Source organism: Phoca vitulina, unplaced genomic scaffold, assembly GCF_004348235.1.
Source record: "Phoca vitulina isolate PV1807 unplaced genomic scaffold, GSC_HSeal_1.0 scaffold2, whole genome shotgun sequence".
In the NCBI taxonomy this organism is placed as follows: domain Eukaryota; kingdom Metazoa; phylum Chordata; class Mammalia; order Carnivora; family Phocidae; genus Phoca; species Phoca vitulina.
The window spans coordinates 25,523,138-25,548,906 of NW_022589705.1; the positions used below are offsets into that span (position 1 = coordinate 25,523,138).

Here is a 25,769-nt window from a genome sequence, read left to right on the forward strand (position 1 = left end):
CAACAAAGGAGTGAGGAGTATAGAATGGGCAAAGGACAGTCTCTTCAAAAAATGGTGTTGGGAAAACTGGACAGCCACATGCTTCTGTATAACAAAGGAAAACAACATAAAGGTCACCTCCTGGAGAAAATATTTGCAAATCATATATCTGATAATAGGTTAATATCCAAAATACAATCTTGCATAAAGAACTCATACAACTCAATAGCAAAACAAACAAATAAACAAACAAAAAAAACCAATCTGTTTAAAAAATAGGCAGAGGATCTGAACATTTTTCCCAAGAAAATATACAAATGGACAACAGGTCCATGAAAAGGTGCTCAACATCACTAGTCACCAGAAAAATACATAACAAAACCACAATGAGGTATCACCTCACACCTGTCAGAATGGCTATCATCAAGAAGACAAGAGATAACAAGTGTTGGTGAGGACGTAGAGAAAAGGGAATCCTTGCATACTATTGATGGGAGTATAAACTGGTATGGCTACTACTGAAAACAGTATGGAAGTTCCTCAAAAAGTTAAATTAAAAATAGCATAAACGTTCTGCATGGAGCACTGGGTGTTATGCACAAACAATGAATCATGGAACACTATATCTAAAACTAATGATGTAATGTATGGGGATTAACATAACAATAAAAAAATTAAAAAATAAAAATAAAAATAGCATAAAAAAGAAGGAAATCTTGCCATTTGTAACAACATGGGTTGACTTTGAGGGCATTATGCTAAGTGAAATAAATCAAACAGAAAGATAAATAACGTATGATTTCCACTTATATGTGGAATCTAAACAAACAAACGAAACCAAACTCAGAACAGATTCGTGGCTGACAGAGGAGGGTGGTGAGGAGTGGGGAAATTGGGTGAAGGGCGTCAAAAGGTACAAACTTCCAGTTATAAAATAAATAAGTCCTGCAGGGGTAATGTATAGCATGGTGACTATAGTTAATAATACTGAATTATATTTGAAAGTTGCTAACAGAATAGACCTTAAAAGTCTGCATTGCAAGAAAGACAATTTGTAACTGTGTGGCACTAGACTTATCGTGGTGATCATTTCACAATACAAATATTGAATCATTATATATAAATACTGAATCATTATGTTGTACATCTGAAAACTAACATGTTGTATGTTAATTATATCTCAATTAAAAAAAAAGTTAACCTGCCTATCTGTGTAAGGAAAGAAGAGGATTATACAATACCTAAACATCCTCTGTTGAAATTTTTTTTTTTGGTAATTTTCTCCTTAATAAGTATGCTTAATTGCTCTTTTCATATATTTCCATGAAATACTAGGGAAAAATTTGTCAAGGGTCCCAGATAAAGCATAAGAAAATTTATGACTAGATATACTCATGGGTCTTTAACTTCTGTCCCGAAGTATTAAAAGGAGTCAGACATCACCTAGTGGTCAGCTAAATGTCCTTCAGAAGTGTTTCCCATATATTACCAATAAAACCTATTTTGTTCTTACTCATGGAATAGGCTAAATACCAGCTGCAGAATTCATATGACTACTCAGCCATTTAAAGCATCTCATCTTCAGATAGAGGTCTGAAACAACCATGGTAATACCTGGCAGTATATTAAACGGGGAATAAAGGAAGGATGAAAACTGGTCACTAGCTTTGTGCCTAAAATTTCTACTTAATTGCAATGAAATTTTGGCAGATTCTAAGATAGTAAACTTCATATGTGGGTTTGGAGTATAGGACAGTTTTTCAGGTATCACAAAGAATAAGAAGACTAGAAAGGTGGAGATAAGAATGGCAAGTATTCCTCATTGAAGAATGAATATAGTTAAAGGTATTACTAGTGTATCTGGGGAGAAATGAATAGTTCAGTTGCAATTAGTTACAAGGCATCTAGTTAAGACTGAAAAGCTAGTCTGGGGTCATATAATATAAAGGTGTTTAATGTTCATTCTGTAGTCAAATTTAGAAACCAGTGGCGGTTTCATACAGATGAGTAAAATCATCAGAGGAACACATCAAGAGGAACATAAGAATGCTTAAAGTGGAATGGATCAGAATAAGGAGGGTCTCGGGGTGCCTGGGTGGCTCAGTCATTAAGCGTCTGCCTTCTGCTCAGGTCATGATCCCAGGGTCCTCGGACTGAGCCCCACATTGGGCTCCCTTCTCCACGGGAAGCCTGCTTCTCCCTCTCCCACACCCCCTGCTTGTGTTCCCTCTCTCACTGTGTCTATCTCTGTGAAAAAATAAATAAAATCTTAAAAAAAAAAAAAAAAAAGAATAAGGAGGGTCTCAAGTCGGACCAGTTAGAAATGTTAAAAAGAGCTCAGATTAAAGGCAGTAAGTACTGGTTTATGAGGTGGAAATAGAGAAGGAGACATATTGGAAGTAAAACTCAAAGAACATAGCAACTCCTTGGCTGCAGGACACTGAGAAGTCATCAAAAATGTTTAAGAATTATAGGAGGCCAGGACTAGACATACATATTTGAGTCATCTGCAGAGAGACCAAAACTGAAATCACCATAGTGAATGTTCAGTCAGATAAAGAAGTAGTAGAACATCCTGGTTTCTCACCCTATCAAGACTTTGGGGAGGATGCAACAATGTTAGAGGTCACTGGTTCCTCCGATAGGGCAAACAGCAGAGACAGAGGAGAAGCTAGATGCTAGGCACAACTAAGGCACTGGTTCTCACCTGCGGGTGATTCCCCTAGGCCCAGGGAAGACATCTGGCAATGTACCTGGATGCTTTTGGTTGTCACATGGGGGTGGGGGAAAGGGTGCTACTAGCATCCAGTGGGGGAGAGGTTAAGGGTCCTGTTCAGCATTTTACAATGCACAGCCCTACCCCTGACACAGACTTATCCAAGCCCAAAATGTTAATAGTGCTAAACCAGAGAAACCCTGGTTTAAGATGAAAATGGGTAGTGGGAAATTAAGACAAAAAGGAATAATAGAGACCATAGAGATGGCAGGAGACCTCCACAATAAATCTGCTGAATACAAGAGAATTAAGAACAGAGATGAGTTTGTTTTGGTAATAAGAAAGATCTTTTCCTGAGGCTGAAGAGAAGAATGGCAAAGCCAGGGTTTCTTAGTAAAAAGACAAGACGTTGAATGTTTGTTGAAATTTTTTGTTTTAGTCCCAGCTCTTATTTGGGCAAGATACTTGAACCACCTGAGCTCTAGTTTATGCACATAGACTAATACTCAAAAATCTCTTCTAGCACTGATATTCCATAACCTCTCTTCTCAATAGGAAGTAACACTGCTGATAGTGTTAAAGGGAGCAATGGTGGGAAATATTAAGAATGGAAACTGCTGTGAAGAGAACAAGCCACACAGTCCTACTCCTTCTTAAGCTTTCATTTCAACATTTTAGTTTCTGCTACATGCTAGGCATTAGAAATAAAGTAGACATGTCACTTTTACCTATGGCACAAACTGCAACAGTATGACATATACTAGATGTTTTGCTGCTTATTTTACCCTTTTGGAAATTTTCTTATTCTTTTCAAACTTTATTTTGGGTCAGTCAAAATTATAAAGAGTTTTGATAAGTTAGAAACAAAGATTATAGTTAAGCCAAATATATAAGAAATTCTGCGGCACTATTCTTTCCATCGTAAAGGAGATGGGCAACACTTTTGTTATTAAAACAAAAACCAGTAAAATAAAAAATTAATGTTGGATATCAGAAAAAACACTTTTTAAAAAGATTTTATTTATTTGAAAGAGAAACAGAGAAAAGTGCACACAAGAGCACAGGTGGGGGAACAGAGGCAGAGGGAGAAGCAGACTCCCCGCTGAGCAGGGAGCCCGATGTGGGACTTGATCCCAGGATGCTGGGATCATGACCTGAGTCCTAGGCAGATGCTTAACCGACTGAGCCACCCAGGTGCCCCAGAAAAGGCACTTTTTAATATGATTCTTATGAATAACAAAATACCCAAATTCAACATAATTTTTGATGACAATAATTATTAGTACATTATCTAAGAAAATTAAAAATTCTAAGAAAACACAAGGACCAAATCAGTATGCTCCTTATGGTGAAATGGTACATATTCCTAAGTGTGCCCAAACACTTAGGAATAGTAAAAGTTGTCCTCTGAAGTACTTCCAAGGAAAAAAGAAAGAAAGGAAGGAAGAGAGGAAAAATGGAAGAGAGGAAGGGAGGGAGAGAAAAGGGAAGGATATATAAACATCTCCTTCACAGTAAGTTTCTGAGAATGACTCAAATGCCTAGAAGAATACCTGATATATCTAGTGCATCCCAAACATCTATAATATTTGTTGAAAGAATGATCAATGTGTAGTTTGAGAGTAAGTGCACAAAAGACTCCATTAGGAAATCCCCCATAACAAATTCTAGAAGACAGCTTTATGACATGCTTTAAAATCAGGATAGCTGGCACATACCAGCATTACAGAACTTACAATTAAACATAAGCATGGGAACTGATGGTAGAAGGGATAGGGAAGATGTTGCTCACAAGTCACATTTTTTTTTTAAAATAGGCCAAAAAATATATATATATTTTTTTTATTAAATAGGCTTAGAGATCCAAAATCTCATTCAAGTTAAGCCTTAAAATACCCCTTGTGCCACCTCCATATTCAATTTTAAATCCCTTCAAGATCTGTGAGGAAAAAATAACATCACTCTTACCTTCTGCACAGGTACTTGACATTCAGATTCTAACACCGCTGTGTCATTATCACCAGACTGATGCGTCACAGTTAGGCCATTCAAATGTTGTTCAGAATCACCTAGATGCACACATTTTTAGAACAGTATAATCAATATATTCATATTGTTTGTCCATAATTTGACCTTTTCTCCCATCCTGCCCCCGCCCCCAGGTCAGAAACTATGAAAACAAAATGATTAATTTTTTGATGTTGTTTAACTTCGGAATATTCTTAGTTGAGGAACTGTTATACTGTAAAATAAACATTTTTCACTTGAAATTTATGTCCTCTTGTTTTGTCTACATTAAGGATAGTTCGCACTGTGGTTCACCCACCAAAATCTGTTTCATCTGTCCCCATGGTATAGCAGTCCTCTACTGCGCAAACTGACCTCAGCTCCAGAGATGGGTTTTCATTAGGCTACCCCAACACCAGTGAGTCATTTAGGAAAGAGCAGGCCTAAGCCAATGCAGGGCTCTTAGGGAAAGATACTTCTTGGTGAAATTGAAAACAAAATACAAAGAATGGAAGAACTAAGACATTAAATATCTACAATAGCTAGTGAGGAGAAAAGAGCATAAAATGTAAAAGGTTGGCTTGACTCGGGGGTAAAGAGAACAAACTATGCAATCCTATTAGCTGTTAAACTTTCATACCAATATTTCATTTATTATTGGTAAAGATAACTACAGAAAAAGAGCTTAAGCCTTGGTCAAACCATGCCTAAATGACTGACCTACCTTTGGACTGGTGATTGTATATGCTAACAAAATAACTTATATCGTTCAAGCCATCTTGAACTGACTTTTCTGTCATACGCAACCATGAACATCCTGATACATGAACTTACTTGGGTCATTTCTCTTTCAATTCTCCCTAATTCTTTTCTACAGGCCCTAACAAGTAGCAAAAGGACAGAGGAGACAAATGAAAACTAAGCTGCTATCTTTATTAACTGATTCAAGCTCACAGAAATCTAGCCACTTACATATTGTAGGAACTTAGATTTAAACTTCTACTACCCATCAATCCCTTGACTGATTCTCTGGTCAAATCCTACTAGTTGAAGTTGAAGCTTGATGAAGAGAGGAACATTAAGGGATGGGAGTGAGCGTAGAAGGGCAAGAGAAAAGCTACAATGGAGTCATGAATGAAAGAACAAAGATTAAATTTGTATGTCCCTACATAGCCCAATGTACTTATGTTTTCTCAGTTCAACAAGGAATGGAAAAATAGGGAGTTAAGCTTTAAGTTTAGAACTACATCCCTTTTGTGCTTCAGGCCAGATATTATTTAAGAAGTAGAAACAGTATGTATGTCAAGAGAAGTAAATTCTAAATGACTCTCAGTTTGCTGAGCTAAGTGGTGCAGCACTATTATCAAGCGTTAAAGAGGAATAGCATGGCTGCCACCTGGTCACAGGCTCCACGCCTGCTCCACGCAGACATGGCAAAAATGTCCAGCCCTACTGAGACTGAGCAGTGCATCGACTTTCCAGAAGCCGATGTTTCCAGAAGTGTGCTGGATAGGGGGGTAATAACTGCACTCTCCAAGACAGAGTTCCTAATCTTCATGAACACAGAACTGGCTGCCTTCACAAAGAACCAGAAGGACCCTGGCATCCTTCACTGCATGATGGAAAAACTGGACCTCAACTCTGATGGCCAGCTAGATTTCCAGGAATTTCTTAATCTTACTGGTGGCATGGCCACAGCTTGCCATGACTCCTTTACAAGGTCTACCCATTCCTAGAAGTGAATCTGAGGGGCTCTTGAACCTGGCCTCCAGACAACCCCTTTCCTTCAAAGCAGCCTCCCAGTCATCATCTCCTCCTCACATCCTACACATACCGAGCCCAGTGTCCACTGCCGCATGCAGGCCAGTCCTGCTGGTAGTTAATAAAGCAACAGTGTTTTCTAAAGCAAAAGAGAATTAAAGAGGAAAGATTAAAATGTGGGGATTAAAATAGGGAAATTCAGTTTTGGCATGCTGTGTTTGACATGCCTATGTGATGTTTAAGAAAAGATGTTCAGTAGAGTTGTATGAATATGCATGGGGCCTGGATGCTTGATTTGTAAAAATGAGACTAGGAGTCACAGACACCAAGATCACTCAGGCAGAATGTATAGATCCAACCTTTATAATAAGTAGAAAATAATCAATGTATGGCAGACCTGGGTAAATGGGAAGGCTGTTCCAAGCCTACAAGCCTACTGCTATAAAGTTGAGGGGATCACTACTAGCTTAGTAAACCTAGGCTTTGGAACATGGCTAGAATACCATAAAGTAAAAAGATAAAGGCTTAATGATGCAACTTAGATTATTTTCAGCATTTAAAGATAGGCAGATACAGAGACATCTGTAAGGAACATTCAAAGAGATGGGATGGTGAAGAAAATAGTGTCACAGAAGCCTAAGTATGTCAAGGGTCCAGCTCTCTGAAAAACATTTTTATGGGGATGACCCTCTGGTACCGCAAAACACTACAAAACTTCTTTCCTCAGACTTCTGTTTTTTGACCTGCACCAGTATCTAGCCCATATTCTCTGAGCCACTGAAGCTTATAATCCTTTGTTATTAAAATCTAGCATATATTCATCTTTTGCAGACCCGCTCATTCTACCCTTGTAATTTTTTTCAACCTTTCGCTTTTCTTTTTTTCCATTACTTCATTTTTTTTTTTCTACTACTGGAAAAGCCCAATTGGTCTCTTCTTTCTCTGGTCCTTATGGCCCATTCTTCCAACTGGCCTGTATAATATTGGCAGATTAATTACCTTGAAGCACACCCTTTGCTCAAAAAAAACCCTTCACTGGCTCCCCAATGACTATACCATTATCATTAAGTCCAAAGTCTATAGATATCAAGGTTCTTTATGATCTGAACCTGGTCTACCTTTCCAAATTCATTCCCCCATATTCCTATTTATCCAACCAAAGCTTTAATCACATCCAATTATTGATTGCCTAAATACCTTCATGCATGTTGTTTCCTCCATCCAAAATGCCTTTCAGTCCTAGATATACATAGATAAGTCTTACTTCTTCCTCCAATATCCAGCTCAAATGATACTTAATCTGTAAAATACACATCTGCCAAAGAGATCAGGTAATTTTGCCTTCCTCACCTCTTTAAATTTTGATTTGATTCTTTTAGGGAACATTATTTTTATTTTGTATACCAGTTGTTTATTTCTCCTACTAGATGGCAAACTCTTTGATTTATCTTTTCATTTGCCATGTTAATTCACAATCATATGATAGCATAAGCATTTGTTTTTTAAAAATTCTTAATATAATTGAGGGAAGATTTATAAGCTGGGAAATGAATTTGGGAAATGGCTAGGTTATAAGGATAAGGCTAGTAATCCTTTGTAACTTAAAACTTCAACTTATTTTAAGGAAAAAAATTAGGCATTTTCCAGTTCATGCGGAAATGATGGCAATAGTTTTGAAAAAACTGTTAACACTCAATTCAGTTTCTTAAAGCTTTTATGTACTAACATTTTGTCAAATGTTTTTGTATTAAGAAACGTAAGTGAAAAAATCTTTTATTGTTTGAAAGATTTAACTAAACATTTATTTCCATCAAGATTAAACTCCAGAAAAGTAAACTTCTATATACATGTTAGTTTACACACATTTGCAGTCTCCCTTGGGCACAGTGCCACCTACAGTTGGCACATGCAAACCACTTGGTTCTGGAAAATTTGGTAAGTGCAATAGAATAGCCACTCTGGCATCATCCAAGCATTCTTTTTATACAATATTCACACAAATTCCTTTTACTCACAATCACATATAAACAAAAATTTAATACAATAAACTTACCGCAACTGAAGACTTAGATATTGAAGCCTGACTTTTCATAGATAGGATGTTTTCTTAAAATAGGAACAAAAGACCATCTTGACTGCATTCTTTGTTTTCTACTGTCTAGTTCTTCAGGGCTATCCCTACCAATCTTCTATGAATTTACTATAATGAAAATAACACCTTTCTCAACTCTGGCTCTTTCTGAGCAACCTTTAAAAATGTCCGTATCTCTCTGATTCAAAAACTCAAACATAATGAAATAATGTCTCCCCCTCTCACCAAAAAACCCCCACCAGCCCCCCCCCAAGAAAATTATCTTCCTGTTAAAGCCACAGCTATCTTCTCCACCAATAAACTTCTTGAAAAACTGGTTTTACATTCAGATTCCATTACTTCTCAACTTACAAAAATCTGGCTTCTACCCCAATCACAGCGGCCACTAAAAACCTTTTGCAAAAGCAAAAAATCTCATACTGCCAATTTTAATCCTCTCTCCTCACTCCTCATCTTACTTTAATGCATTGCAATATACTCTTGTGGTACTTGTATACCCTTGTGATTTGATGACATCATCTTTTAACTTAATTTTTTCTATTTTTACTGAGGATTTTGCTTCCTAGAATTTTGTCCTTCACCTTTCTCTTCCTGCTTTATATATTTTCCTGGGTGTTTTCATTCATTCTCTGTTTCAAGTAGCTTCTATATACTGGTAATTCCTAAATTATAGTTCTCATTATACCCTCTCAGTTCTAGAAACCTATTTATAGTTTTCTATTGTTGTCTATTTCCAATTTATAGTTGTCTATTTCCAATTAGATACTCCAGTACCTCACACATGTCCAAAGTGAGCACTGCCTCTTAATGGCAGTCCAACTATTGGATGATACCTTGGTGAGACATTCATTCTAACAAAGCCTAACAAATGCACCACAAAAATATTTTTCTAATTTATCCACATCCTTTCCATACTTACTGCCTTATTTATGGTCCTCATAATTTCTTTCCTAGACTACAGCACTCAGCTTCCTTACTTGGTCCCAACTGTACCAGGGCATCTTCATCTTAATCTGCCCCCTTTACAGTTAAGCAGTAATCACTTCCTAACACAAAATCTGATTTTGTTATGCTCCTCTTTGAAGCTACTTGTATACAAAATTAAAGGCCTAAATGGAACACTTGTAGTCAAGGTAATTCATGACCTAGAATTACTAGATCTTCAGTTATGCTCTTGCATAATTTGAAAACCTTTTTCCACAAAAGGACAGATGTAAATATTTCATACTTTGGATCTTTATTTTTATTCTTGGGATGCCCTCCAGTGTTGCTTTGGGAAGAGCTAAGACTTGAGTTAAATACAGTATGAAATACTCAAACACAGAATAGTAGGGAGCTATCACCGGAAGCAATAAAGGAGGCCCAAAACTTCTCTGTTCTTCCTAATCTGTGCTGTAGTAAAACAATTTAGAAATTTCTTCTGCTTCGGAGAAACCCCTGCCATTGGAAGGCCAAATACAAACCAGTGAGCAGCCTAGAGGGAAGGAGAAATGGGTAAGGAATATTCACACCTGCCTCTAGGCTAGACCTGAATAGTATCGCAAGGTTCAGGTACCCCTAGGCTGGGCTCATCAGTATCAGAGAATTATCCTTTGTGCCATACACCAGCAGGAGAATCAGGATGAGATAGACTTCTGACAAGACTAACAGACAGGATATTTAGTCAAATGAACTAACAATATAAAAATTTAGTCAGATTTGGAAGATGTTTTGGTAAGTGGGAACCACTGCCAGGCAAGTATTTCTAGCCCAAGTTTCCTTAGCTGTAAACTATTTCTCATGTATATAATTTAATTTCTCTACCTATAAAATCTCTATCTTTTCCATATTCCATCCTACCTTTCCAACTCAAATAAGCATCATGGAAATTAGAGCAACATTTCCCAAATCTGCTCAGAACTTAGTATGGACTCTGGCAGTGAAAGGTTTTAATATATGGTTTATGTCAATGTATATAATCTACCTGAAAGTAAGTTGCATGTGAACCCCACATATAATTTTCTTATTCAAATGCAATGAATGGGAAGTAATCAGAGGGAGACAAACCATGAGCGCTTCTTAACTACAGGAAACAAACTGAGGATTGCTGGAGGGGAGGTGGGTGGGGGATGAGGTAATTGGGTGATGGACATTAGGGAGGGCATGTGATGTGATGAGTACTGGGTGTTATACGCAACTGATGAATTATCTGAAACTAATGATGTATTATATGTTGGCTAACTGAATTCTAATAAAATTAAAAAAAAAACAAATGTAATGAGTACCTTTAGGTATAAAGCAGATAATTTCTAACAATGTGCTTCAGTGATTATTTCTAACCTGGAATTTACTAGTTATTTACCAGTCAATTTTTTTTACCTGAGGGAGGCAGAATTTGTAAAGGTGAAATGTTTTTCACACTCTGTAAATGTTCTACTTCTTGATGATTAAATGGTAACTGGTGGTGATTTGGTGGTGTTTCACATGAATATGAAGTCTGACAAACAAGGGTGGTTTTTGCAGATGCTTTATCTTGCACAGAAGACTGTATCTATTAAGACAAAGATAAATAAAATTGTGTTTCAGAGTTTTAACCACACAAGAGGTTTAACTAAAAAAATAGAAACATCAGAGGAAAAACGTAATACTATCTTCAAAAAATGGTATTACTTGAGTCATATAAACTTATAAGGTATAATTATCCCATTCTTACAGATGAGAAAACCAAGATGTGGAAAGATTAAATGACTTGGCCATCCTATAGTTTTAAGTAGAGTTAGCCAAAGCCTATAATCTTAGTCAATAATACATACGGACTTACGCATGTTATCAAATAGTGCTGCTTATTTTCAAATGTTTTCCTGTGAGCTATGGAAAATAAAAACTGAGCTTTTATACCAAATCTAGGGACTGATCCACTTTCTTTTACCCCCTTTTCGTTACTGAATTATAGGCATAATGGGAAGGGTGGGTAAAAAAAATCATATGATAGTTGACCTGTAAGACTATCAACAAATTCTGATTAGTTTTTTAAGGAAAAACTGTATTATAATAGCTAACATTTACTTAATGCTTATCATGTGTGAGGCACCAGGCTAAACCTTTTATATAGTTCTTCAATTCTCACAATAATCTCATGAGTTTGGTATAACTATCATCCCCATATGAAGTGTGCAACAGGACTTAGATATAATAAAAGAAACTTACTTAGGATCTTACATCTATTCAGTTGTAAGCTAAGTTATAGTACCAAAGCCCAGGTACCTTACCTACTAAGCTTTAAGTTGTAGATAGTACAGAGATGAGTAAGATAGTCTTTCTCCTCCATCTAACAAAGGAGTTAGAGTGAATGAGTAGATCAGGCAAGTGTATGAATACCTATCTATGCTAGCTTGAATAAAACTAATGCCATAAGAATGTTTATCCCAACAATAATACAGACCCAAGCTCAAAACTTAAAGTCAAATGCTGAGGTTTAAATCAGCAGAAAAATCACTTTTTGAAACACAAATACATGCATTTATTCATATTCCTAAAAATATTTCTCTCTTTGATTATCAAAGGGCATTTTGTTCCTCAGTGAGGGACACTGAAAAAATTCTCGCCACAAACAGATTATTATGACAGCATTCTATATGCCATGTATGGAGTATGCTTTCAAAATTCATTGATATATTTTGATTCCTCTAATACCTATGGCAACAGACTATCTGTATTTTGTTCTTACTCAAAGCCTTCAAGAACTCACTCTTGCCTACCATATTAGTTACCACTTCACCTAAGTGTTCAAAGCCCTCCCTATTATATTTCCCAAGCCAACTAATCTCTTACAAATACCCTATGTTGCCATATTTCTCAGAACACCTCCTGTGCTTTTTTGCTTCTCTTCGTGCTACTACCTCTGTTTTAAAAAAGTAAGTCCTCAGGCGCCTGGGTGGCTCAGTTGGTTAAGCGACTGCCTTCAGCTCAGGTCATGATCCCTGGGTCCTGGGATGGAGTCCCACATCAGGCTCCCCCTGCTCTGCGGGGAGCCTGCTTCTCCCTCTGCCTCTGCCTGCCACTCCCCCTGCTTGTGCTCTCTCTCTCTGTCAAATAAATAAATATTTAAAAAATAAATAAATAAAAATAAAAATGAAAAAATAAGTCCTTAATCTGTGTCAATGTACTAACCATTTCTTCCTTTTCCCTGTAGTTTAAAACCTGTTGTAAGCACTCCCTCCTTCAGGCAGTATGTATGTTCTTCTTTATTTTCTCAATAAATTATGAATATAGATTATAGCACTAATCATGCAACCCCTTAATCATGTGATTTTATTTCTTCTCACAACTGAGAGCTCCCTCAAGACAGGTATTTATGTTGTACACCACTAATCTAGTTACATGATGTTAAATAGTTTATAATTTAATAAAGGTGTATACCTGTAATTCTATATTTGAGAAGGGTACAGAGAATTAAAAATTTAATGAGAATGACAACCTGAATTAGTAACAGGTAAAATTACTTCTATCCTTTTCAAAGCATGTCAACTACAAATCATAGATGTGCTAAAATTAATAGCTGGTAATTAAAAGCTTTATCTTAAACCCTAACTACCATTTTCCTAGTACCTTTAGAAATTCCCTTACTGTACATAGCCTACATCCTACTGTGTGCATATAAGAAAAGCAAGGCCTTCTCTCTGTATTTAGACTCTCAAGACTAATTCCAAACTTCTATAATTTGTTCTACTAATCTGTATGATTTATAGAACAGTTATACCTTATTAGAAAAATGTAGCCAACTAGTTCCTGTTCTATTTCCTTTAGGAAGAAATATATATTTTTTAAAGATTTTATTTATTTGAGAGAGTGAGTGAGAGAGCACGAGCAGGGAGAGGGAGAAGCAGACTCCCTGATGAGCCGGGGGGTGGGGGGGTTCGATCCTGGGACTCTGGGGTCATGACCTGATCTGAAGGCAGATGCCCAACCAACTGAGCCACCCAGGTGCCCAAATCAAAACAAATTTTAAAGAATTTATTACTATACCAGTGAGTCATAGCATACATTTTAAAATTCTAAGGAGAAAATGAAGAATTAATTTACCTTTACTTGTTCTTTAGGAGAATCATTCTGTTTTACTCCAGCAAATTTAGGAAACATTTCTGCAAATGTATATAAAGAAATATTTCAATATTTGCCAGCTTAAAAATTTACCATTTAAATTATAAATGATTTTCATATTAGAAATAAAATGGTCATTTCAAGAAAATACCTTTAATACCAACCTCTTAAATCAAGAAATTCTTATAGTTACCAGGTTTTTCACCTTTGAATCAGTCAAAATCCTAAAGGGATACTTGCTTTTTAAAAGGGATATTTTCTTTTCTACATAATGGAATAAATATCCACTCACAAATTTCAATTTGGATTATTTAGGCAAAAAGAACAGCATAGTAAAGAGTTTGAATAATAGTTTAAAAAGGAACAAGTTACAACACAGATAAGATTTTAAACAAATAGGATGAATTATACTAAAATCTTTTATCAAGAAGCCATAAATATAGCCATAAGGGACTTAATTAAATAATTAAGAATTTACTGTAAGAGAAGGGTATGTCATTTATCTGAGTCTTTTATGAAAAGTAAAGCTATCTGATTTCATGGCAAAGCCTGCTCTGCTTACTAAGCATTATAGGAAAGACCCCAAATAATCCTTTACTTTCTAGCTATTTGGCAGCCTCAACTATGTAGCAACAGATGGTTTTTATACTACCTTCTTTACCTTTAGAAATACCTTTACAGCGGATACTGGTGGTAGGATAGATATAAAAAGAGATCTCTGACATGGTGCTCATAGGTTCCTCTTTCTTTATCTTACAACGGATTCTGGTGCTATTCTCCCCAGTCATAAGCCTACGTCAATGTGGTAAAGCACCAAACTGGCAGTTAATGCCTTGACCCATCTTTCCAGGTCAGCGTTCATGAGCCACCTGAGCATTATTTGCTTCAGGCTCCAGGGCACCATAGCTGGTTAACATCAAATCTTATTCAAACTTAAAACATTCTAATTTTAATAATTACCTTCTGCCTCCTGAAATGCCATCAGTTTCCACTGGATGTGTTACTGTTCTTTCCTCTCCTAAAATGTTTGATGCTGGACATTGTTAAAACTGCTAAATGCCACTCAATTAAGTGCTTTAATTTAAAGAATTCAAGTATTTGAAATGACACGAACCATCTTAATGTCACTCCACTAAGTATTATTTAAGTGTTGGGGGTTAGGTGGAAAGGAAGAATACAGAGAGCAAAGACTGAGGCTATAGATCTAAGGAGCTTTCACATTTAGGGGATAAATTATGGTTTTGGCTTTGAACAAAAAAAACAGACTTCATTAATATGATCATACACTATATGCACATCTACACATCTATCTTAACTATTCAAATATGCAGCTAAACTACATTATTCTATGATTTATATAAACTCTTAAGTATAATAAAATATGACATACCACATAAGTGCTCTACCAAAAAAATTCAAGGGCATTATTTAGTTTTCTAATATATAAAAATAAAGCTCAGAATTTTAAAATTTAGCATCTCCAAGTCTGAAGACAGTAGCAAAAGGCATCAAAGAATTTTTAATTGAAAAAACCAGAATGGTAAGTAGACTTATTGTAGTCATTATTTTGCAATGTATACAAATGCTGAATACTATGTTATACACCTGAAACTATTAGACTATCGTATGTCAATTATACTGCAATAAAAAAAAAAGTCAAAACCACCCAATACAGTATGTTTCATAAAAGTCTTACAGACTATGGAGAGAAGAATAATGACAGACTAAAACTCAGCATTTTGGTTCTCATTCTACTCTTACATAGTTGACTTTCCAGGAATGTAGTACAGTAAAACTGTTTATTTATGAGTTCCTGGACTTTGCAATTAAAAGACCAACATACGCATTTTCACTATCAAGCTTAAGATCTCATTTCAATTAGTGAAGAAGCCCGAGATCTCGCAAATATTAATGGAATTGAGCAGTATAATGGTAACATATATACTGTCAACTAATTCTCCAGGGAACTGTGATAATATGCATACCTACCTTAAGAGGCTCAAATCGGATAATTTATGTGAACTACTAAATCCAAATGCATAATATATGTGAACTACTAAACAAATGCAAACAAAAGACTTATGCATGTTATGTAATAAGTTCTATTTTCACATCTTTCCCAAAACCTCAATATAAAACTTTGGAAAGTTTTCATTTTAAACTAAGGCAAAAAATTTAATCATAGAATAAAAAAGAGAGAGCTGGAATCAAATATTTGATTCAAGAATGTTTAATACCCAACACCCATCAAAGCATTGAGATAAATGCTCCAGAGATAGCAAATATTATCAGCAAGACAGTATAGACTAAAAAACTTAATAAGTTGAATATGAATACCATAGTGCAAAACCAGAATGTTATGCCATATAAGCAGAAAAAATTACTGAAAAATTTTAAATTAGAAAAATAAATCACACTTCTTTTACATAGTACAGGGTTTAGAAAGGTAAATGGAAGTCACTCCTGGGTTCTGCTACCTTATTTTATAAGAAAGAAAGAATGTCCAGAAATGTTAAATGATTTGCCCAAACTTATCACCAAAGACATGTTCTATTGATTAAAAAAAAAAAAATCAAGCAATTTGTTTTTGAACTAAAAAAATTTAATTTCTTTGAAGACTGCTTGGCAATTTTCATTGAAGTATTTGGTCCTTATTTTAATATAGAAGACCACCCAATTATTTTTTTTAAAGATTTTATTTATTTATTTATTTGAGAGAGAGAGCAGAGTGAGAGAGAGAGCATGAGTGGGGGTGGGGGCAGAAAGGGGGTGGAGGGAGAGGGAGAAGCAGATCCCTTGCTGAGCAGGGAGCCCAATGCTGTGGGGCTCGATCCCAGGACCCTGGGATCATGACCTGAACCCAAGGCAGAACACTTAACCAAATGAGCCACCCAGGTGCCACAGAACAACCCAATTATAAACTGCTGTTCCTTTTACCAAAATCATAATAACTAGAGTTAAAAAGTGGAAACAAAAGGAAAAAACCCTAGACCAGCGGTTCTCAAACGTGGCAGTACATTAATGTACTGAGAAAACACTATTCTAGAGAGATGGCTTATTCAGGAAGACCCATTTTGAACAGAAAAAGAACTTTTTTTTTAAGATTTTATTTATTTATTTGAGAGAGAGAATGAGATAGAGAGAGAGAGCATGAGAGGGGGGAGGGTCAGAGGGCGAAGCAGACTCCCTGCTGAGCAGGGAGCCCGATGCGGGACTCGATCCCGGGACTCCAGGATCATGACCTGAGCCAAAGGCAGTCGCTTAACCAACTGAGCCACCCAGGTGCCCAAACAGAAAATTTTTAAATGCACAAGACAAAATTCATCAATAATTTCGAAGACTCAAAGGCTCAAGTATGGACCTCAATATATGTAAGTTTTTAATCAAGCCTGGGTCTTTGAATTTATCTTTCTGGTGCTTTTGCTCTGAAAACGCTTTAATTGATGAGGAAGTCATAAAGTTTAAAAAATCTGAATGATAAACTCTGATCATTTCTCTTAAATGGCAAAGATTATCCCCAACTGTCATTTCGTACTTCCTACATTCACTAACCCATCCTCCTCCTAAAGAGTTAAAACAAAATCCAGACCTCAACCGGGTCCTTTTTGTCCTTCTTCCCTTGCATGAAAAAAATCATATCCTGTCACTTTTACAGAAAACCTATGTTGTAGAACTAAAATGAGAAATTGTTTTATTCCTGTTTGTAAGTCACCCATGAATAAGTAAGTTTTTTAAAAAAGAAACTGTTAAAGAACTTCATAAATTTCATTCTCTGAAACTACACTGAAGCCAGTAAGAGCAAAAAGTCTAACAAATGAAGTGACCAATTAACTTTGTCTTAATCAGGTAAAGAATTGATGTCATAACCACTGAGTTTCTTTGTGTGTAAGTATTAAACAATTGAAACTATAAACGTTCCTGAAAAATATTCTATTCTACACTAATCAAGTATTTGAGCTTACATTTAGACAGTTCCTAAAGTTATTTCCTACAAGATTTCTATCAAAAGCACTACTACCAATGAGCTGTTCCCATTTGTTTCTCAGTAATACTGACCACACGACTGAATCTATTAATTATATTCCTCCTATTATAACACTCAAGATAGCCATAGTTGTTGAACATTAGAAAACTCTCAACAGGTTATGTGCATGTAACTAGGCAGAGCCCAGCTAACAGCATATAAGACGCACCTGGAATTCATTTTATTGTCAAACCTCATTAACATCTTTGATCTGACATTTGATGGTTATGAAAAATAATTTAGGAAAGCTTTGTATTTATACCAATGTTTAATAAATGTTCTTGACTAATCTACACATGACAATTTCCATATACTGTTGTCGGTCAAGAAAATTATTTATTTATTTATTTTTTTAAAGATTTTATTTATTCATAAAAGACAGAGAGAGAGAAAGGCAGAGGGAGAAGCAGGCTCCCCGCTGAGCAGGGAACCCGATGCGGGACTCGATCCCAGGACCCTGGGATCATGACCTGAGCCGAAGGCAGACGCTTAACCATCTGAGCCACCCAGGCACCCAAGAAAATAATTTAAATGATAAAACCAAATTACAACACATCTGCAATCAAGTACTGCTTCTAGCCCAGATAGCTCATTTATATTTTTCAAAGATTTGAGATTTCATTCCAACTTTATTTTGGAACTAATTTAATATCTTGTTTGAAATGTTAAAGAATTTTTAAGTCAAACTTTCCTTGGAAATCATAGCTCTGCCATTTTATTAATCCTATTTGATAAAGGAGAATTAAGTCTGTATTTTTCAAAAGTGCATAAAATAAGGTTTGAGAATACAGAGAAGATAATCATTTAAATAATGTAGAATGAACAACTGTAACACAATTTACAACACTTAAATGTTTTTCACAGATGTTACCTTTCAAACATTTTGCACACCCATTTCACACATCTGAACAGAATGCTACTGCAGTAAAGACAGACCAACTCATAATACAGGATAACTGAAGAACCATATGACTCAATAATACTAGGGAATTAAGAAAAGTTAATATAGAGCTTTATCCTTGATAACCAAAATTACAAAAGATTATGACTTGGTTAAGAAAACTGCATACAGTTAAGCTGCTATAAAAATTCCAAAAGGCAGGTATTAAAAAACAGATTAAGAAAAAATTGCTAAAGGTCAATATCCTTCTATCAGGAAAGAATTTCTCACAAAAGCTTTCAGAGAAGTTTCCTCTATTAACATTTTGAAGAAATGAACTTATATTCTTATCTCCTATCTTGAATAATCAAAAGCCTCATTAACCAGAGTTATGGTAATGAAGATTTTCCAACCGTTAAGTTTCAGTTCTGGGCAAATCATAATAAACTTTAAAGCTACAAAATTTTATGTATATTTTCAGTTAATTTTTACTTATATAACAGATAAAGTTTTTGCTAATATTCCTAATTTTCACAAACTGTGTTTTCTCAGTAATTCCATTTCCCTCCACCCTGAGACTTATACATACTTGGGATTCGTCATCTGCTCCTTGAGAATGTCATGTACATACTTAAGAATGGTATTATTTTTACTTAAGTGCCGCTATTGATAAGGTCTGACAATTACTTTCATAATTTACAATCCTTTTATTTAGGGTTTGTGTTGTTTTTACACACTAAAAATTAAAAGCCTTACAGTATTTTAATGCATACAATTAAAGTTAATATTTAGGACAAAGGTCCTATTGCTTCACTAATTTATTTTGTTAAACAAGTAAAATAAACAAAAAAATCCAAACAGAACTTAATGCTCATTTAAGGTAGGCATTGTGTTTGCAATTATAACTGCACATTGTACATACAGTGTTTCTTGAATCAAGTACATAGTTTCAAAGTTTATAAAACAAAATTTTCAAAGAAAAATGCTAACCCATATTATCATGTTAGAAGACAAACTGACCTTAGCACCACAAACCTATACACTATCCATAAGGTAAGTTGAAATATAAAAATGTGTTGCTTTGATTTTTTAAGTGTTTTCAAAAACAGTCCCTGTTATTGAAAAAGATGACATTAAACAAGAACGCCAGTCATAAAATAAAAATTCAACACAAATGTGTTAAAAAAAATTATAATTCTGAGGCCAAGTTATTCCACTAGAAAATCAGGAAAACATGTATTACATATATTACGCCACTTTAAGAACACATAGTGGATGATAAACATCTTTCCTTCAAGCAATGTATTGGAAGAATCTATCAGAAATTGATAATTCAAATTAAAATTAAGGTATTTTTGAATACCTCTATTGAAGCACTCTGTATAGAGTACTTTTCCACTAATGCTCAAGGCATTATTGATCAGTAGCCAATACATAATTGGATAACTCAGTTTTATCCTACAAATAAAAGACAAAGTGCTCTAACTTATTAGGCCACAAATGCTTTATTAGATGAAATTACAAATGCTAATTACAATTTAAAATACTTTTCCAGCATTGTTTTATGCTTTAAAGTCAAATATAAGGAAATAATGTATAATCAGAGCCCAAAAATAATTTAAAAATTTACTATGACAAATTCCAACAAAAGTAAAAATTTTTTATTATAACAAAAATTTTACTTTAGAAATGTAAAAACAAAATGCAACAATCAGCACCACATAAATGCAAACTAAACAGAACCAAAAGTGAAACAGAATGTACTGCAAGCCAGCAGACCCTTACTACCAGACTGAAATAAGAGGGATATTCTTACAAATGGTAAGAATCACTGATGTGACAATATTCTGTGTAGGATATTTTTTTAAAAGAGAACTAAATTTCATAACAAACAGAAAACATCTAATTTAAAATAAAGCAAAATTTTAGGCACAAAAGTGCCCAATATTCTGAATGTGCCTTTTGGTGGACAATAGTGGGATGCCACTGCCAAGTCAGTATCCTTGGGGCAGTGATTACTTGTCAACGACATAACCATCGATGAAAGAGCACAAAGAAAACATGACTGAATTAAGCTTGGTACAGTTGATGCTAAACTACCCAAGGTAATATGGTACTTTAGCATAACTGAAAATCTCAATTTGAAGTACATTTTTCTAGAAATGGAAGATAATATTCTATAGTGAAGAAAACAAAAGTGAATAAAATTCTGCTTTAAACATTTTCTGGGATGACTGGTTTCTTAATTCCAAGTGATTATTCAATTTAGAATGTATTGTCGCAATAGGACATACTTTGCAACATTAGAGTTGGTCTGACAGATCATGGAGAGTAAAGTGAAAGATGTCCTCAAATATTTTTTAAATTTTATAAAAAGAAGTGAAGATCGGAATTTTATTATTTGTTATTTTCTCGTATTAAGATGTGGTATTATATATTAAGAAACGATCTCCCACCTTTAGTAAACTTCTCAACATTACAAACCTGTAAGTCTTATACATATAATATGAAGTTTCATTTTACACAGTATCTCTTTTAAAGAAAATAGTAAGATTGTCAACATGCAATTAAATAATAAGCATGGCATCCAAACCATAGGTTCTGGGTAAGTGACAAACATTTCTTAAAAAATAGAAGTCTCAATAATACAAGAAAAAAATGTTCCCGCCAACAGAGGTAGACTTAAGGGGACAGCTAACCTGATTCGGAATCACTGCTGCCGGACGAGCCTGAATCGCTGCTACTGCTCTCGGTCTCCGAGGAGCTGCCGCTGCTGCCGCTGCTGCTCTCGCTCAGCCGGGAACCCCTTCCAACAGCCGGGGGGGGCTGCGCTTTCTCAGCTACAAAACGGGGAAGCACATTACACTGCCAGTAGAATTCAATAAGCACAGGAACATTAAAAAAACAAAAACAAAAACAAAAACGAACAAACAAAACACATAAAAAACTGCCACCTACGTTTTGTTTGACATTTTCTAGAATTTAATTGATTATTGACATCTAGTAACCGCTTTTCCAACTCCTGTTTTTTCTGTGAATGAAATTCTTCTTTGGACTTCGTTATTTTCTTACCTATGTGATTTAAGAGGGAAAGAAGTATTACCAAAAACTAACGCAAATAGCAGACTGATTTCTACTGTGAGAAATACGTACCATGAGGTTTTAGCGGTCTTTTTCGTAGACATGCGGCAACATACTTTTCCAGTTCTCTCAGTGTTGATGCTTTCAGTGTTTCAAAGTCTATCTCTATCTCGTCAGGGTTGGAATTTCTCAGAGAAGGCTCTCTTGATTGTATTATATGAACGACTCGCCCAAGTTTTTCTCCAGGGAGTTTGTTTATATCCAAGCTTAGCTGCCTTTTCTCATCATAGTTCATAGGCTTAGCATTATCCTCAACTTCAGGTTTCAGAGCAAACACCTGTTGTTTCCTCTTCTTTGGCTGACTGAACAAAAATTAAATTTAGTCAAATTTATGTTAGATAATATTATTATATGAATAAGGTATTATAAAAAGATACTTACTTGTTTTTGGACTTTCCCTTTAATTTCACTTGCTTAAACTTTTTTCTTGGATTTTCATCTCTGTTATTAGCCTTTTCTTTCTTCTTTTCCCTTTTAGACTTATTCTTTTTCTTTAGCTTATGGAGAGGGACTTGGGAGAGAACCTGTAGCTGTTGATGAACAGCTTTCAGCTAATAAAGAAAAAAATTCTTTGAACATTCATGGCTCTAAATAATTAAACACATTAGGAAAAAAATGAAGGCACTCAAGTCAAGCCTATCCTTCTGAAATTCATTTCATATTACATTTCCTTTAAGTTCTTATTTCATTCCATAAATTCATTATTTTGAAGGGCGTACATTAAATCAGAAATACTATCATGTGCTCAACTCATAAACTTAGATATTCAACTAAAAACAGACCATGAAAATTAACATTTCCAGGTAATCTCAACTTTCTTTTTTTTTTTTTTTTTAAAGATTTTATTTATTTGACAGAGGGAGAGACAGCGAGAGAGGGAACACAAGCAGGGGGAGTGGGAGAGGGAGAAGCAGGCCTCCCGTTGAGCAGGGAGCCCGATGTGGGACTCGATCCCAGGACCCTGGGATCATGACCTGAGCCGAAGGCAGACGCTTAATGACTGAGCCACCCAGGGGCCCTAATCTCAACTTTCTAATTGTTTTTTTTCAGGCTTGATCTAGGAGCAGCTTAACATTTTATCATAAAAGGTAACAATGTTGAACAAAAACTCATCCATAAAATATCTTGGATTATGTCATATAAATCATTTCAATGAGAATAAACTCATTGTGGTTAGAAAGATAACAGGATTTTAAGAAACATAGATCTTTGGGTAAGAAAGACTATCAAACATCACAAATGTGCCAAGAAGTAAATAAAGCCACAGTTGTAAAGTGATCTAAATGTAACAGCTTTTAATCTACAAAAATGATTTTATAATAGATCTGCAGCAACAACTCATGAAAATACAAAAACTTTTATCAATACAATCAACTACCTGCTCCTGAAGCTTTGCAAGACGTTGAACTCGTTCATCTTCAGAATCACCAGAAGAGTTTTCTTCAGACGAAGCTTCACTACTGCTTTCTCTACCAAGGATTTTTGTGGTATCTGTTTTGATGTAGCAGACAGGCATACTCTCAACAGGTTCATCTGGGATTTTCGCAAAATGCATTTCAAAAACATCCTATAATGGAAGATTAGACTATAAAGATTTTCTGTATTTCCAACTTAATATAGCAATAACACCCTTCAACAAAAGTGTCATATTTTGATAACTCTATTTTTCATTGGGGTAATCATTACATAATATATACATCAAATCATTATGTTATATCCTTAAACTTACACAATGTTATATGTCCATTTTATCTCTATAAAATGGGGGGGGGGGGATTTACCAAAGAAGAAACATAAGACTCATGCTTCCTTGCCTGCCAACCTTAGAACTTTTCTCCTCTCTTCCACGTAAGATAGACCTCTCAAGTTGTATAGAGGACCTTCTTTCAAGGATCTCCTGCCCTATGATGCATCATTCCACTACCTCCCACTCCATTACATTCCACTCCACCCCTCTACTACATTCCACTCAAAAGTCCTAGAACTTAACCTTCAGGGGGATATGGGCTCTAGTCAATCCTATCTCAGATATCTACTATCCCCTCTTCACTAATATTTCCCCAATATCCTCTATGTGTAAGGCAGCCTCCTTAAAAGATTTGCTACTAATGTGTGCTCTACCTCAAAAACAACCCCTACATTTTAAGAGTCAATTTACTTAATAAATTGTGCTTTATATTTGGGAAGTGGGCATTCTTTATCTTTTGAGTTATGGTTCTAAAATTTCCAAACTAGGGGTGCCTGGGTGGCTCAGTCAGTTAAGCATCTGCCTTCAGCTCAGGTCGGGATCTCAGGGTCCTGGGATTAAGCCCTGCATCGGGCTCTCTGCTTTGTGGTGGGTCTGCTTCTCCCTCTCCCTCTGTGATCTCTCTCATTTTCGTTCTCTCAAATAAATAAAATCTTTTAAAAAAATAAAATAAAATTTCCAAATTATGTTCAGAGAAAACTCACTTTCAGAGCACACCTATCAAGTTACCTGGAGCATTCTTGCCATTGTCACTACTTCATGATCTGGAGGATTGTATTTGTAGCAATTCATGAACATTAATCTAACATCTGCAGCAAATTCATATGCATCTTTATATTCTTGGTTGTCCATTTTTCCCTAAATTAAGGAAAAATTATAGGATTCACAAACAACATAGTTTAATAATCATTTGAGCATTTATGTTAATTATTTATATTATGAAATAGTTGAAACATACAGAAGAACACAGGTAATACCAAAACCAGATACCCACCCTCCAAATTTGATAATTGTTAAAATTCTGCTATATTTGTTTTGTATTTTTTGACTTTGAAAATATCCAATGAATTTTGACAAGTAGAGATAAGGAGGATATTCCAAGAGTAAAAAAAAAAAAAAAAAGAACAGGAACAAAATCACAAAAGCAGGAAAACAGTGCATTTCCAGATAATCTTAGACAAGTATGATTCTAGGAAAGCAATGAAAAGATAAATTCCTTAAACCAACCTTGATTTAAATAAAGGTTTTTATTAAAATTTTCCTCAAAATGAAAAGACATTTAAAATTGAACAGAATTGGTAAAAGGAAGGAAATAATAAAGATCAGAGCTGAAATAAAGAGTCTAAAAAAAAAAAACAATAGAAAAGACCAATGAAACTGAGAGCCAATCCTTTGAAAAAATAAAACAAAACTGATAAACCTTGAACCAGACACATCAAAAAAAGAGAGGACTCAAAATCAGAAATGAAAGAGAAGTAACAACTGATCCACAGAAATACAAAGGATAAGAGACTATTACAAAAAAATAATAGGACAACAAATTAAGATAACCTAGAAGAAATGGATAAATTCCCAGGACACACAATCTTCCAAGACTAAGTCATGATGAAATAGAAAATCTGAACAGACCAATTACTAGTAATGGAATTGAATAAGTAATCAAAAACTCCCAAGAAACAAAAGTTGAGGACCACATGGCTTCACAAGTGAATCCTACCAAACATTTAAAGAGTTAATACCTAACTTCCACAAACTATTCAAAAAAAAATGGAAAAGGAAGAAAAACTTCCAAATTCCTTCTATGAGGCCAGCATCACCCTGATACCAAAACAACAAAGACACTACAAAAAATAAAAAAAATAAAAAAAATTACAGGTCAATATCCCTGATGAACATAGATGTAAAAATCCTCAACAAAATATTAGCAGAATTCATTCACCATAATCAAGTGGGATTTATCCCAGGAATGCAAGGATGATTCAATATCTGCAAATCAATCAATGGGATACAACACATGAACAAAATGAAGGATAAAAGCCATACAGTCATCTCAATAAATGCAGAAAAAAATCTGACAGAATTCAAATCTGTTCATGATAAAACTCTCAACAGTGTATTTTGAAGGGAATATACCTCAATATAATAAATGCCATATATGAAAAACCCAGCTAACATCATACTCAATGGTGAAAAACTGAAAGCTTTTCTTCTAAGACCAAGAACAAGGATGTCTATGCTCACCACTTTTATTCAACATAGTACTAAAAATTCTAGCTGCAGCAATCAGACAAGAAGCAGCAGCAAAAACAAAAATAAACCTAGGAATGAATCTAACCAAGAGAG

The 25,769-nt window shown here is 35.1% G+C and overlaps 2 protein-coding genes across 2 annotated transcripts in view; one reads left to right on the forward strand and one right to left on the reverse strand.

Annotated features, from left to right (window-relative positions):
* Positions 1-25,769, reverse strand: part of BRDT (bromodomain testis associated) — a 62,806-nt gene that overhangs the window by 19,354 nt on the left and 17,683 nt on the right. Inside the window, exons 6-14 of the mRNA XM_032416192.1 lie at positions 24,156-24,284; positions 23,058-23,246; positions 22,061-22,230; positions 21,692-21,981; positions 21,497-21,610; positions 21,238-21,378; positions 13,617-13,675; positions 10,914-11,085; positions 4,664-4,764 (exon numbers count right to left, since the gene is read on the reverse strand). Of these exons, the coding sequence (XP_032272083.1) occupies positions 4,664-4,764; positions 10,914-11,085; positions 13,617-13,675; positions 21,238-21,378; positions 21,497-21,610; positions 21,692-21,981; positions 22,061-22,230; positions 23,058-23,246; positions 24,156-24,284 (1,365 nt within the window). The remainder of the gene's footprint in view (positions 1-4,663; positions 4,765-10,913; positions 11,086-13,616; positions 13,676-21,237; positions 21,379-21,496; positions 21,611-21,691; positions 21,982-22,060; positions 22,231-23,057; positions 23,247-24,155; positions 24,285-25,769) is intronic.
* LOC116641338 (protein S100-A11-like) lies at positions 6,133-6,438 on the forward strand. The gene has a single exon (XM_032419002.1). It carries the CDS (start codon positions 6,133-6,135, stop codon positions 6,436-6,438), a length of 306 nt encoding a protein of 101 aa, XP_032274893.1.

What these genes read in the sequence shown, in the direction of transcription:
- LOC116641338 (XM_032419002.1), top strand. Translation starts at nt 6,133, where the DNA reads ATGGCAAAAATGTCCAGCCCTACTGAGACTGAGCAGTGCATCGACTTT.